The sequence below is a fragment of the Pseudorasbora parva genome, chromosome 3 (assembly GCF_024679245.1).
Source record: "Pseudorasbora parva isolate DD20220531a chromosome 3, ASM2467924v1, whole genome shotgun sequence".
Lineage (NCBI taxonomy): Eukaryota > Metazoa > Chordata > Actinopteri > Cypriniformes > Gobionidae > Pseudorasbora > Pseudorasbora parva.
Window position 1 is genome coordinate 42,118,578 of NC_090174.1, and position 16,145 is coordinate 42,134,722.

A 16,145-nucleotide genomic window follows, 5' to 3' on the forward strand; every position below is an offset into this window, starting at 1 on the left:
TCACAGATAAACTATCAACTGCAAAGACAAAAACTAAAATAATCTGAATGTTCAAAATGTGCAAACTGAATTCTCGTATGTTATACAAGTGTTTTGTAATGTACTGTAATAAGTTGGCAAAACAAACAATAAAATTAGGCAATCAGTTGCCTCCACTTTTTCAAGTTAAGAAATTTAAAGTAGCCTAATCAGAACTTATTTTGTAATCATACATTTTAATTGCTCTCAACTTGAAATATGTGAGTAGGCTAATTCATACTTTTAACTTAAAAATATAATGGAATCTCATTTTTTTGTAGTGAAAACTTGACAAGCTTTAACAAGATAATTCAATAAATGCCACCTTGCTAATTGGTTACACAATGTTTTAGCATTAGCATAGCATATCACTTTCTGAATGAGGACAGCAATATAATACATTTAACATACACTGATCAGGCATAACATTATGAACACTGACAGGTGAAGTGAATAACACTTAGTATGAAGAGCAGCTGTTAGTGTGCTCAAACTTGATGTGTTAGGAAAAATGGCCAAGCGTAAGGATTTGAGCGTGTTTGTGAAGGGCCAAGTTTTTATGACTAGACAACAGGGTCAGAGCATCTCCAAAACTGCAGGGTGTTCCTGGACTGCAGTGGTCAGTATCTATCAAAATTGGTGAAAGGAAGGAAGAGTAGTCAACCGGTGACAGGGTCATTACATTATATCCCCATATAAGATAATGAGCCAAGGCTCATTGATGCACGTGGGGAGCCAAGGCTGGCCCTTATGGTCTGATCAAATAGACGAGCTACTGTAGCTCAAATTCCTGAGCTTTCAAATTAATGCTGGTTCTGAAAGAAAGGTGTCACAATACACAGTACATCACAGTTTGTTGCATATGGGGCTGCATAGCTGCAGATGAGTCAGGATGCCCATACTGACCCTTCCACCGCTGAAAGTGCCTACAGTGGGCACGTGAGCATCAGAACTGGACCACGGAGCAGTGGAAGAAAGTGGCCTGGTCTGATGAATCACATTTTCTATCACTTTACGTAGATGGCTGGGTGCGTGTGCGTCGCTTACCTGGGGAACGCATGGCACCAGGATGCACTATGGGAAGTATGCTTTGGGCAGTGATTTGCTTTGGAAACCTTGGGTCCTGCCATCCATGTGGATGTTACTTTAGCACGTACCACCTACCTAAGCATTGTTGCAGACCATGTACAGCCTTTCATGGAAACGGTATTCCCTGGTGGCTGTGGCCTCTTTGAACAGGATAAATGCCCTGCCACAAAGCAAAAGTTAACGGTTTTATAAGCACAACGATGAGTTTGGCCTCCAAATTCCCATGATCTCAATCCAATCGAGCATCTGTGGAATGTGCTGAACAAACAAGTCCAATCCATGGAGGGCCCAGCTTGCAACATACAGGACTTAAAGGATCTGCTGCTAAGATCTTTGTGCCAGATATCACAGCACCCCCTTCAGGGATCTAGTGGAGTCCATGCCTCGACAGGTCAGGGCTGTTGTGGCAGCAAAAGGGGGACCAATACAATGTTAGGAAGGTGGTCATAATGTTATGCCTGAACTGTGAATATAGGTTCTAAAACTAAGCTTAAGCTCCACACGCACAAAAAACATAATATAACACATAATTTTAACAAATTCCTGTTGCTTTTGAGTGTCATGGCAAAGCATGGTTTCAGTTGAGAATAAGTTAGTCTAAATTAAAAGAAACAAGTTCATAAAACCAAAACAATAAAACTATTTCAGTTAACTTAAAATGTTTCAGTTTTGAAACTCAAAATAAAGTTCTAATATACTCATGAAGTTCATTTGTTTGAACTAATTTGTTGTAATTTGAGTTGGCTCTGCTACTGCTGTGTAGCGGGATTAACCACAGAATATCTGAAAAATGACTGTATATGATAACATAAATGTTTAAGAAAAGCTTTTTACCTAAAACTTTGAATGACTAGTCCGATAGTGACTGGAAATAACATGGTGTGCAGAAGACATCAACCTTTTTATAGTCTTTATTTTATATTTGTGCTAGAATTTTATATACAAAATGATTGCCAACATAAAAATGGGAATTGAGGAGCAGTGAAACAGTTTTACACCACAGTAAGATCATTTTAAGGAAAAAATTAAGAGATGTATTATGCAACGAACACTATTCTAAAAATGATTGGTTTAGACAAAGCTGTTGGCTATAATGTCAAGAGTTTTGCAATGAAAAAAACCTGCAATGCAAACAGCGCTATAAACTAATAACAGTAGCGAGTTGTCGGTTTACATGGAAAAATGTAAACTGATTTTTAGCAGTATTGTTGATTTTGCTATAAGCTATAATGCTGTTGAGTACTGTTCTTTTATAATCATTTTACTAGTCAGAAAACAGTTTGTTCTACAGCAGATAAAGTATTTGCCTATGAATATAGTATCCTACCATAAAAAAAACTCAATTTGTCATATACATGAATTCAGCAGTGCAATAAATGTAATGCATATATATCTTGTCCGTACTTACGAAAAACACTTATTAGAGTAAACAGAGAGTTGCTAAACAAGTTTGAAGACTGTTTGCTTGATGGTCACAGTACAGGTCACAGAAAAGAATGTAACCAATGCACACTGCAAAATAATATTGTCTTTTAAATTTAGCGTAATTCTAGCAACTTATAATAGATTCAATATGACTAAAGAAATGGCTTGGTATGTACTTTCACAGTGTGTACAAAAATGCACAAATACATTTTGAACTATAGTTTGGAATTAGGTCTTTTTTTTTTGTTAGAAAAGAAAGATCAGCAATCAGTTGCAGGTGAATTCTGATAATGTCACAAGATATTATCAGTACATGTAACAGTAACATGTTTGGATATGTACAAAAGTGATCAGTTGGTTTTGGTGGAGAGTTAGGTGTCAACTGTATGATTCATTATCTGTCTTAAACAGCACAGATCCAAGACAAAACACCTCAAGTGTTTGATCTACAAAATACATGAGAAATTATATATATATATATATATATATATATATATATATATATATATATATATATATATATATATATATATATATATATATATATATATATATATATATATATATATATATATATATATATATATATATATATATAAAAACAATGAAAAATAAAACAATATTTTGGGTTGCGTGGATGTGCAAGTTCATAAAGTAAGTGAGTGTGTGTGTTTATTTGAAGACATTCTCATAAGCAGGGCACTTGTGGCTTTTGAGTTTTTTCATGGTCTTTTTGAACTCTTTGCTGGATTTGTCCCACTTGTGAATACCGGTGAGTAGGTACTGTTTGTCCACCTTGCGTCCCATGATAAGGTATGTGTTTCCGAGATTTTCTAGCTGCGTGCAGGGGCAGTCGGCTCCGTTCTTCAGGTAAAGACTGAGTTTCTTCAGGTCTTTCTTCTTTAAAGAGCCCATTTTCAGGGTTTTTTTCCTCTTCTCCAGAATCACCTTGCGATCCATGTTCTCCCGTTTGACCTCCTTGACCTTAGTCTTTATGGCTGTGGATAAAAAGAACAGAGAGAACTGCGATCAGCTTTCTGAAATTATCTCCTCCGGTGGGCGGAGAGGAGACCTAAGATTACATCATCTTGCCAGTAAATATTAGTTTTCTGTATTTCTTCAAATAAGCCATTGTGTTTATTACCATAATGACATGGAGATTTCGAGAGCTGCCAGAAAAAGCCCCCACAGTGTTTTTAAACACTGCTCCCACCTACTGCATCTGTTGTGGTCTAAGATATTCCAAAGCTTCATTTAAATTTATGTTGTGCCCTGGACTGTGCAGCGCTCTCCCATCTACAAAAACTCATCTAATCCCTCAGGCCATGTGCTGGGTTCAAAGAGGGCATGAAAGGTTTGGGTTGCAAGGGGTATCGCTGGCTGTTCCCAAACGTCCAAGACCATAAAAGAGAGATTATGCTGCTAAGTAATGCAGGGAGCAAAAGAGAAATGAAGAAATGGAAGAAAAAATGAAGAATGAAGGTGTAATCAATATCAGGCCTGTCTTCTCTGCCAATGGGCTCAGGGCAAAGCCATAATGATACTGGTCTCTCTGTCAAGAACTATGTCAAGTTCAAGAGAAAGCATCGATATCCATGCAAACCAAAACCGCACTCATTGCCGTATTCTTTTCCCAGGGGGCAAGAATGTCCCAAATTGCAGCTTCACTGCCCTCTGCCCCTCCAGATGTAAAAGGATACTAGGTTTTGTTCCTTTGAATACCTCTCTTATAAGCTTAAGGCAATTAGTCAAAGGTCAAAATTTTTCAAGATGAATATATTGGCTGCAGGTGAAATGGTCCCCATTCAACTGTTACTCCACTGGAGAAACCATCAACATCCATCAAACACCAAAAGTATCAAGGGATGTATGAGTAACTAATATTCTGCCTGACAAGTTCATAATTTTTCTGTTATGGCTGATAACCAATAAACGCCTGATATTAAAATTCATAATTTTAAAAATCATTAAAATAATTTTAAAAACTAGAAGTGACTTTAGCATCACAACATAATGCACAGTATGAAAATGGATATTCATTTTAAGATTTGCTGATTACTAACTGATAAATTAGCATTTGTAAGGATTAAGTGATTAAATTTTTTTTTTAAATAAGCACACTGTAAAAAAATAAATAAAAATGAAATTTTTGCATATATATATATATATATATATATATATATATATATATATATATATATATATATACAAAACAAATCTAAGAATGCAATATATATCCCTATAAGACTCCTATGAATTTTACATGGGGAAACTCTGTCATGACCATTTAACTCCTGGTTTAATCTTACTCCACATTCTTAGATTTGTTTTAATCTGTCTGATCTGTCAGTAAACTCTCTTTAACCTGTTAATCTTTTCATTTCCTTAACCTTGCTATGCACGAGTCAACTCCACGGTGGTCCTGCCAGAGAGTGAAACTTCAATGGCTGTTCCTGTGTCACATCGCCTTGCAAGAGATTTTTTTCATTTTTCGTTCTGGGTTAATGATGGAGAAACATGCAGAGCGTAATATCTTATCATCTTCAGCAGTCTAACATCAGTGACCCACCAGTGAACTTCAGGCACTCTGCCACATTGAGAAGAATTCAGACCAATTAGCAGGCCGATTCTAAAGACCCGTGGAAATGAGCAGACATCTATATTGAGATTTACTGCTAATTATGCTTTAACAACCTGGGCTGCATTTCCCAAAATCATTGTGAGCTTAAGTTGATTGTAGAACAATTTCCACTTATGGGCTCTACGATCAATTTAGGTTTACGATGCTTTTGGGAAACGCAGCCCCGATCAGTCTCCAATGGTTGAGCACACAATGTAACTAAATCTTCCCCGTATCCTGTTGAACCTACACTTACATACATATACAGGTCCTTCTAATTTTTTTTGCATATTGTGATAAATTTCATTATTTTCCATAATGTAATGATAAAAATTGAACTTTCATATATTTTAGATTCATTGCACACCAACTGACATATTTCAGGTCTTTTATTGTTTTAATACTGATGATTTTGGCATACAGCTCATGAAAACCCAAAATTCCTATTTCAAAAAATTAGCATATTTCATCCGACCAATAAAAGAAAAGTGTTTTTAATACAAAAAAAGTAATACTTCAAATAATTATGTTCAGTTATGCACTCAATACTTTTTTTGTCAGGAATCCTTTTGCAGAAATGACTGCTTCAATGCGGCGTGGCATGGAGGCGATCAGCCTGTGGCACTGCTGAGGTGTTATGGAGGCCCAGGATGCTTCGATAGCGGCCTTAAGCTCATCCAGAGTGTTGGGTCTTGCGTCTCTCAACTTTCTCTTCACAATATCCCACAGATTATCTATGGGTTTCAGGTCAGGAGAGTTGGCAGGCCAATTGAGCACAGTAATACCATGGTCAGTAAACCATTTACCAGTGATTTTGGCACTGTGAGCAGGTGCCAGGACGTGCTGAAAAACGAAATCTTCATCTCCCTAAAGCTTTTCAGCAGATGAAAGCATGAAGTTCTCCAATATCTCCTGATAGCTAGCTGCATTGACCCTGCCCTTGATAAATCACAGTGACCAACACCAGCAGCTGACATGGCACCTCAGACCATCACTGACTCTGGGTACTTGACACTGGACTTCAGGCATTTTGGCATTTCCTTCTCCCCAGTCTTCCTCCAGACTCTGGCACCTTGATTTCCGAATGCAAAATTTGCTTTCATCTGAAAAAAGTACTTTGGACCACTGAGCAACAGTCCAGTGCTGCTTCTCTGTAGCCCAAAAGTGGCTTGACCTGGGGAATGCGGCACCTGTAGGCCCATTTTCTGCACACGCCTGTGCACGGTGGCTCTGGATGTTTCTACTCCAGACTCAGTCCACTGCTTCAGCAGGTCCCCCAAGGTCTGGAATCGGTCATTCTCCACAATCCTCAGGGTCCAGTCACCTCTTCTCATTGTGCAGCGTTTTTTGCCACACTTTTTCCTTCCCACAGACTTCCCACTGAGGTGCCTTGATACAGCATTCTGGGAACAGCCTATTCGTTCAGAAATTTCTTTCTGTGTCTTACCCTCTCACTTGAGGGTGTCAGTGATGGCCTTCTGGACAGGGCCGGGTCGGCAGTCTTACCCATGATTGCGGTTTTGAGTAATGAACCAGGCTGGGAGTTTTTAAAAGCCTCAGGAATTGATTCAGATGATGAGGTTAATAGCTCGTTTAGAGAACCTTTTCATGATATGCACATTTTTTGAGATAGGAATTTTGGGTTTTCATGAGCTGTATGCCAAAATCATCAGTATTAAAACAATAAAAGACCTGAAATATGTCAGTTGGTGTGCAATGAATCAAAAATATATGAAAGTTTAATGTTTATAATTACATTATGGAAAATAATAAACTTTATCCCAATATGCAATTTTTTTTGAGAAGGACCTGTGTTTGTGAATATATATATATTGTGCAGTCTGAAGCAAAGTTAAAGTCCCCCATGGAGACTAACTTTCTTAAGTCTTTAAGAAAATTAGCTCTTAACATCTAAAGACATACGGTAATTCAAAGAGTTACATGAAGAAATGTGTTCTATTCTGCAACCCATATCTCACACCTTCTCACTTCTAATGAATCTTGAAGAAATAAGCCAGAGTCTTCCCAGTATTATAAGTGCACATGGAAGGGATTACAGTTTGATCTAAAGTCTATAAAAGGGCTTAGTGTTTGATGAAAAAAAATGGTCTGAAGGTTAAAGAATTATCAATCCAGGCTAGAAAAAGTGTTGCCTACCTCCCACAACCACTTTATCTTAGTTCAAATCCCACTTTAACCCCATGGTGAACTCATTTTGCACCTTGTGTTTGTGAATGTAATCCTTGGGTGCATGGGTACAGTCGGATACCCTCAGATGTGGCTTTACAGCTAATACGTGTAACGCCACACTTTCCGAACAATAACAATGGGAAAGCTATAACATTGTTAGTCTCTCTTGTTCACTGTAATCCAGTGTCTAAAAAAAGGCACGCCACAAAAAAGCGCCACATAAATCAAGCCGTGTTTTATGCCTTTCTAATCTCCCTCAAACTGATAAGACAATATGAGTAAACAAGAGGGTGTTGACTAGCATACCACTAGTCTTAACAGCTCTAGATCAGCAGAACTAGTTTACGGAACCACTTAAAGGATAATAAGCAAATATTGTGCTCAAAGATTCCACATATAGATACTGCATCTATATTGTATACCACAAAAACATGAAGCAGCCATTATAACGTTAACATTTCCGAGCACATGCGGTAGATCATATTCTAAACACAAACCCAAGCAGATAATGTTTCAATCTCAGATGGTCCAAATAAGTACTTCATGCCTGAAAGCTTTAGTAAATATTTGATAAAAAAGGTATAAACAGAGAGAGCATATCTCAGAAATTGTGCGGTCACAATCAGTGTTCTTTCCAAAATGAAATGAATCAATCTGATTAAAAAAACAGTGAAAGTATTCACATTTCTTCCTTGATAAATATTGCTTTAAAAAAAACGTTTAACCTTTGTCCCTGATCTTTGACCTCGCTTCCTCTGTCATTTTGGAGACATGTCCGCAGCCAGATGTAACGGTGTCATAAACCCAGTAGGGAGAGTTTGGGCTGAAACAATTCACAAACATGGCACCTGTGGCTCGGGTTGAGCTTGAGTTAAAATAGTGCAACAGCATACAGTTTTACTACAGGAAAGTTGCATGCATCACTGACAGACAGCCGGCTAAAGTGTGCTAACGCTGTGCTGTTTTGTCGGAGAGGAAAGATAGAAGAGCAAAGGATGGCAATAAAGTTATATCTATAATTTGGGTTCTGTTCCCATAATCTCCAATATCTGGTATTCAAAATCAGGACAAAACTTAATGTTTGATAGGAGTATCCAGGGCCGTTCGAAATATCTAATAAGACAACAATATGCATTTAAACTGGATAGAAAAACACTTACTTTAAATTTACTTTAAATCAATACGTCACAGCGTGAACCCTGTCTTCCTTCACGGTCTGTCTTTTCAATATCCTGGATTACAAATTTAGTACTGAGGTCACAGAGAGAGTGTCACTGGAGTTGGTAAACATAAAGCTGACCAGAGAAAGACAGCAGCTTTCCAGAGATAGCTTACCCATTTCAAACACTAAATGAAACTTTATGGTTTTGTCAGAGGCTAACCAAAACCAGCTTTTGTTTTCTTCTTTAGAGGGAAGCAGGAAGTCACTCTCACACTGCTCTCCTTTTGTTGAGGTAACTCCTGCTGTGATTGGCCTTAATGGCTGCAGTTATAGGCTCATTTAACAGTCATTGTTGTTAACCATCCACAAATCTAAATGTTCAGTCACACTGAAAATCTAATAATTAAACCCTCCTTTCTTAAACGGTAGATAATAGAGAAAAACATGTACCAATGTCCAACTCCTATTAATAATAATATACTGTGTGTGTGTGTGTGTAATTTATTTTATATATATATATATATATATATATATATATATATATATATATATATATATATATATATATATATATATATATATATATATAATTTGTTTAATCAGAAATACATATGCAGCCTTGGTGACCATAAGAGACTTCTTTCAAAAAATATACATGCACACTTTCTATACCATTCAAATGCTCAACAATGCTGCATTTATTTAATCAGAAATATAGTAAAACAGTGTTATATATATATATATATATATATATATATATATATATATATATATATATATATATATATATATATATATATATATATATATATATATATACACATACATATACACACATATATACATATATTTTATTGATGAATAGTAAGCATTAAAATAAATAATTTGAAATAGAAATGTTTTGTAATATAATAAATGCCTTTTAATCAATTTTTATGTCATATTAATGTAATAATGTTAATGTATTAATTTCTTCTTTAATTTCTAATTTTCTAACCCTGAATCTATAGAGAGAGAAATAATATTTTGGAAATGAACAGGGTATAATGGGTGCTCTCATTTACCTCACTGACCAAAGAGTAAACTTAGACTTTGTCAGACTCTGCCCAGAGGTCAACCCCTGGGCTGTTGTCACATCCAGACAGAAGAGCAAACATCCCAATTTAGAGCTGTTAGTAACAGCCAAATAAAGACTTTAGGGCCTCTGCAAATTACCTCAATTCATTAGTTAAAGAGTCGTGGCCTCTCAAAGGGTAATCCAAACCATGCCATAGATTTACAAGGGTTAAAACATTCAGCTTCTGCTGTGTTCAATGTTTAAAACCATTGTTCTATTAAAAGTGGATTTGGCAGTATATGTGCAAAATAACAAAATTGTGATCCAGTGATTCTAAAAGTGCTTGAATCTGTCCCAAAAGCAGTGTTAATGGCCATGAAATAAAATATCATTCTGGCACTCGACATTTATGGCTAAAGAAAGTTATGACTCAACATGATGACTTAACACTGGTGAAAGGTGGACCTCATCTTTAAACTAAACTAAAAGATTCAACATAACAGTAAGCAAGTCATTATAAAAAAAATAGGTATTGATATGGTTTCCACTCCTGAAAAAAAAAAGTTTTCCTTCCTTTCATGGTCTTATTCTAACATAAATTTAAGATGAGCAAAAACATTAATCCTCAGGCATCTGAATGAGCCTGCTGGGAAAGCTGAAGGAATATGGGAGTAGTTCTGCTTCAGGACTGTGTGGTTTTGGCTGTTCTTTCAAACTAATATATATCAGTCTTGGCTGTCTTGCATACCTACTCCATTTCCAGAATACAGAAGATGAGAGGGGAAGATGGGCTACAGTCTTGGCACATTCAGCGTGCGAGCGCAAAATAGAATGAATGTGTGTTTTTTCCGGTCTACAGGCATGTTTGGTGTATGTACTGGTGTTCTTACCAAATTCACTGGCGCACATGTGCTCCAGAATCACATCCGTTTTCATTTCATTGTCACAAGGAGGACACACTCCTAAAACAAAGGACATGCTGTCAGTGAAATGTCAGAAAATTTGTATAAAGAAAATACAGTTGTGACCATTTTACATTCTGCTTTGGTGTGGACCAATCACAGTGAGAAAAAAAACTTTCACTTTCTCTAATCATCTACCCAATCAGACAAGCAATTGGAATTTCTTCCTGGCTTTTTTTGTTGTTGTTGTTGTTTTAAAAGGCCTGAAATACAATACTTGTTAGTACACTTTTGTGTTTTGCTCTGCTCTTCTCACAGCACTGAACGATTACAATCAAGGTTTTTACATTAAAATGTTTGCCTCTTTCTTTCTTTGCCTGTCACATGGTAATTTGAAGTAAACGAATATGATTTTGTTATTTACATTTGTATATAAACTATTGTTACATGTTAGGCAGGTTAGAAAAAGGAGGCACGGGACAACACCCCCATAACTGGGACTGACTGTAATTAGAACAACTATTATTCCATGAATGCCTCCCTATAGTCATGGAAACAGAGAAATTAACCCTTGAATGTAAATTCTCGTAGACCCTTTTAAGATTTTGATTTAAAAACCTATTCAGATTCAAGCATATTATCATTATAATCTATTCTTCAACACGATAAAACTCCCATCTGTCTTTATTTATGATAGACTTTGACTTTTTTTTTTTGGTAACTATTTTTCATTTATATCCATTTAACAGATTATTGTGGAAATTGCACTAAGATGAAAAGAGCTTGTACACAGCTGTTCGCAGGAATTCCAAATGCAAACATTTTTATGTCGCAGCTTTTATGTTCTGCGTAATGTAAATGATCACCCAATTACAAGCTGCCAGTGGATAAAATTGTACAAAAATTTGTATTTTAAAGCAATGCTGCATTTTTGGATGACGAAATCAGCTGTAAACTTAAACTGTGCTGCAGGAGATAAAACAGAGTTCAAATTTCAGGGGCTCTTGTTGAGCGTTACTTTCTCCACAGGCATTATTACCATTGACTCACAAGAAAATAGTGGACAAATGGTTAGGCTTAACCCCTTGTAGAGAATAGGAAGTCCTTTCTTGTCTGAAACCCAGCACTGCTTGAAGCTTGACAGTGGGTAGATATGTGAGGGAGGGCCTAATGTATCTGTGGCTTTGGGTTCATTTGACTGTGATGCTGACAGCATGTGATAACAGCTGACAGGATCTCTATGGGGTGCTTATTAAATTAACTTCTCTGGTATTCCAGCTTCCAAGCCACCACGCTAGTTTTCTCTCACTCGGTACTGTGCGTCACTAACAGCAGGCTAGGGCAGATGGCTGAAGTCACAGAAGTATCTTCTCCCAGTGTGGTACATCGTTCTGGCGCACAGTCTGTTCATACACCATGTTGTAACTTTGGAAATGGAAATTCCCTTGTAATTTATGAGCCATCTACATAAGCTAGTTTGTACTTTCCCTTGTATGAGACATACAACTATAGGGCTCAAGTGTTTCCATAGGGAAAGTTTGACTAGTGCCTGATTCTCTGACTTACCTGGTAAAATGCTCCACATGACTACAAGAAGACATTTTGAAATACAAGGCTAAACCGCATTTGCTTTTAATTACAGGGGAGGTCTCTAAGAGTGTGGAAATGTATTTATTTTCTAACCATCTAAAATTAAAATTTTCTGCTTAGGTGCCACCAGTAAATAAAAGCAGCTGTTCAATCTCTCTCTCTCTCTCTCTCTCTCTCTCTCTCTCTCTCTCTCTCTCTCTCTCTCTCTCTCTCTCTCTCTCTCTCTCTCTCTCTCTCTCTCTCTCTCTCTCTCTCTCTCTCTCTCTCTCTCTCTCTCTCTCTCTCTCTCTCTCTCTACTAAGAGTACTATCCTCCTGCATTACCTTGTGAAGAAAAAAAATTGTTAACAGGCACAGCAAGGACGCCTGGCAAAATTTTTGCTTTAAAATAGCATACATTGACAGGAACAGGTAACTCATAAATACAATAATGCATTTAAGTCTTGTTTGCTGCCTGCCTTCAGTGTCTATTTTGCAAAGACAAACTGCACTAAAGACAATTGTCTACTCCAAAAAGTAGTTGCTGCAGTTGCGAAATAACACCAAATAAATAGATATGTAATGGTCCGTTGTTGGAACACATCCCAGTGTTGTCCTGGAACTCAACTAACACCCTGAAATCAATTGCTACCAGCTGTTAAACAAGCAAAAACTTAGATATTTAATTCATCTACCAAGCTTTACTAAGAAGCCATGTCCCCTGCGTCTTCTACAGATGTTTTTTGAATGACCATGTTCAGTTCCCAAAACTGAATCATTTGTCAAATTCAGACATAAACATGAGGTATTGAGAGCAACAAAAGGTGTGATAGCTCTAGATGAAAACTCCCAAATGGACACAGGTCCCTGAAATAACATTGCAACTGCCTTTAAGAAGTTCAGGTGTTACTTCTCACACACAGCAAAAGGTTGTAAAGTGGGTAAAATAATACTAAATGTATATAGTATACATTGAAACAGTCAGTATAAGCTTACAGTAAGATGAAATGTGTCATCTCCGAAATATATTTTATCCCCACCCACAATTTTTTTAAAATCTTTCCCCCCAAATGTAAAAAAAGCATTCACATTGATCTTTATTATTTAATGAAATAATCTTTTAAATATGAATGAGGCCAAACTAAAGTTTTTGTAATTATTAATTTAGACTTACCAGTGGGCTTGGAGGCCTCTGTGGCATTGGGCGCACTGATGCACACATCATCTTGAGGAAACTTGTCGCAGGTGAGCATCTCAGGCCAGGGAAACCCAAATGCTTCCATGATGGGGGTGCAGCCATCACGAACATTTTCGCAGAGCCAGCGGCATGGGTAGATGGGCCTCTCTAGGCACACGGGGGCAAAAAGGGAGCAAAGGAATACCTGAGTTCCCGGGTGGCAGTTCTTGTGCACCAGGGGCACCCAGCTCCCCGCTTGCTGCTTGACCTCAGCCATAGTCTCATGCTCCAGCAAGTTTGGCAGCAGCATCTGGTTGTAGCCCACACCGTGACAGAGCCTCAGGTCATCTGGGATGTCCACACACTGGGGAGGCTTGTCGTATATACGGCCACCGTTGTACATCTCTGCCTTCCAGGTTTCGTACACATATTCAGATGTCTGGCCCAATGAGACAAGTGACATAATCAAGATGATGATCCGCCAAAGGAACAAAGGTGCAAGGGACTTCATTGTGAACTCCTGCTCAGGATCCCCAGTCAATGCAGCCCCCAAAAGCGGCGAGCCTTGAGTGAAATGAAGTCCTCTTTGTCTAGAAAATGAGGAGGGAGAGCCAAATGCCTCTAGATTTTATAAGACTCCCAAGTCAAAGTATTGAAGCTGTAGAAACTCCACCTCTGAAACCCCGTTGCTGTTGCTTACTAACAGGGCTGAGTTGCTTGAAATGCGCTGCGCTGGAGACCAGGGAGACTGAGACAGCCTCGGCGACCAATAGGAAACTTTCCGCACCTTTTGCTTCTCGTGTGTCAATCAAAGTATTCAATGACACAATGAAGGAGCCAATATCCCCGCCCGCGCGTTTCTCTCACTCGCCCTCTGTGGAAACAGATCCTTAATAACTTCATTTTGATAACATTGTTCGAGGCATTGAAATGCAATGAGGATTTACTCTCTTAAGGCTTGTGATAACTACATTTACCATATTCTGAAAAGCCGGTAAGAGCCATTACCTGCTGCAGAGTAAATCATCCACGCATTACCACGAAACTTCCATTTTTTTATACCAAGCAACGAAGTCTCTTTAAAACGTGAGTTACTTACTTTAGCTGTCATACTTAAATTCTTGTTAAGCCGTCATGAGCGATTTCTCTACTCATCGTGAACATATAAAGGTGCATTTTTAAGACATTATTTCTCTGTTCATGATCTCATTTGTATTTCATCATCGAGCCAAATGAATTTAAAATGTGAGGTGTGAAATCGCCCGACGCACGTTAGCTCTCCTCTGTGCAGTTGTTTTGCTAATCACATTGGTGAGATAATGAAGTCTGAAGATAGCTCAGAGCTCATTACCACCAACTCTCATTGTCGAGACAATTTAAAGTAACACGGACATTATAATGTTCGCCGTTTTAATTCACTCGTGTGTAAAAATAAATAAAATGTTACCATTTACGAAATGTTTCCTCAGTCCTTCTGTCACTGTAGCAAATTAGGAAGCTGATTTGGAAAGATGCCTTGTAGCTATCTATTAAAACGCAAGTTCTCTTTCCCCCAAAAATATGATTCAGTCAGCACAAATAGGGTGATTCCTATAAGAAATGGCAATTGTTGGTTTCTACAACAACAATCAATAGTCTTATTTGATTGAATTATAGCTACACATCACCATTTTAACCATATTTTATATAACAGGCTATATATTTGATTCTTGAACTCTGCATAATCAAAAAATACTTTTTTAATAAAGTAGCTAAAAGGTACAATTTTACTTTCTAATTATTTTCTTTGTTCTCCTTTCTGTGAACTCTTAATTATGTTATACAGTAGGCTATGTATAAGAATGATGTTGATATTTTCCGGATTAAATATAATTTTACTAAAACATTATTTCTAATCCTGGACTAAAATTCACTGACATATCTTAAAATATGTCAGTGTAGTATAGCTGTTTTGTCTCAAGATATAAAATGTGTCCTTATTATTATAACTTATAGATGTCCTAATTAAACTAAGACCTAAGTCTGTCTGTGAAACCAGACCTATATCATCTGGTCATATCTTTTTGGTCATATGGCACCCCCAAATTGCATTTTTGCTCAGTTTAGTCCTCTTTCCTTCCTCGAGCGTTTCTTCTCACTATATCATTCTTCCCCCACCCCTTTTCCCCCTACAATTTAGTTTAAAGGTTAAAAAACGTTTCCATTTAAATTTAGTGTTTTTTTTTTCTTTTCTTTTTTCTTTTTGTTATTTTAGGCTTTACATGGTTAATTTTCATGTGGTTCAGTAGTTTCCAATTACAGACATTACTTTGAAGATTTTAAAAAAAATGTTGTTTTGTCATAACAAACTTTATACTTCTGCAATCAAGTAAAAATTTAATAAATTTATCAAGTAAAATTAATAAATTTGATTAAATATGCTGACTCATTTATTTACTTCAGGCTACAACTAAGCTACAAGCTTTATAGATTAAGATACATATAATAAATAGCTGTTTATAATAGTTTGCTCAAATGAGAAATATGATGATGTGTACCATGCTCCATGTGTTTGAATATTTTTTGACGTGGTTCTGTTTACCCATATCACAATAGGCTTTTAGAGACCTTAATTTATACGACACACATTTCCACAAACACACTTATGCATAAGGTCTTCTATCATGAAAGACCATATGTTTCTATGAATTTGGTTAAACATACGTCAGCTGAGATTGCATTTCATCTATGCTAAACTAAACAACATGACATGGTCTACATCAGGGTGAACATATCTTAAAGATATGGGGCTAAAAAAGCAATAGTGTCAGAAAAAGGGAGTGCTAGCTTATCGCAAGGAAAACCGTGAATCCCTCAACAGCCCTCGACTGAAGCATTTTTCAGCCAGCACCTTTCCAGAGAATTTCTTGGCTGGCTGGCTGGCTGGTCGGCCTGGGA

The 16,145-nt window shown here is 37.1% G+C and overlaps 1 protein-coding gene across 1 annotated transcript; it reads right to left on the bottom strand.

Moving 5' to 3' along the window:
• Positions 1 to 3,138: 3,138 nt before the first annotated feature.
• On the bottom strand, positions 3,139 to 14,513 carry sfrp1a (secreted frizzled-related protein 1a). The gene is made up of 4 exons (XM_067440181.1): positions 14,308 to 14,513; positions 13,206 to 14,082; positions 10,452 to 10,523; positions 3,139 to 3,530 (listed from the first exon to the last, which is right to left on the bottom strand). Exons 2-4 carry the CDS (start codon positions 13,717 to 13,719, stop codon positions 3,205 to 3,207), a joined length of 912 nt encoding a protein of 303 aa, XP_067296282.1. The 5' UTR covers positions 13,720 to 14,082; positions 14,308 to 14,513; the 3' UTR covers positions 3,139 to 3,204.
• Positions 14,514 to 16,145: the final 1,632 nt, after the last annotated feature.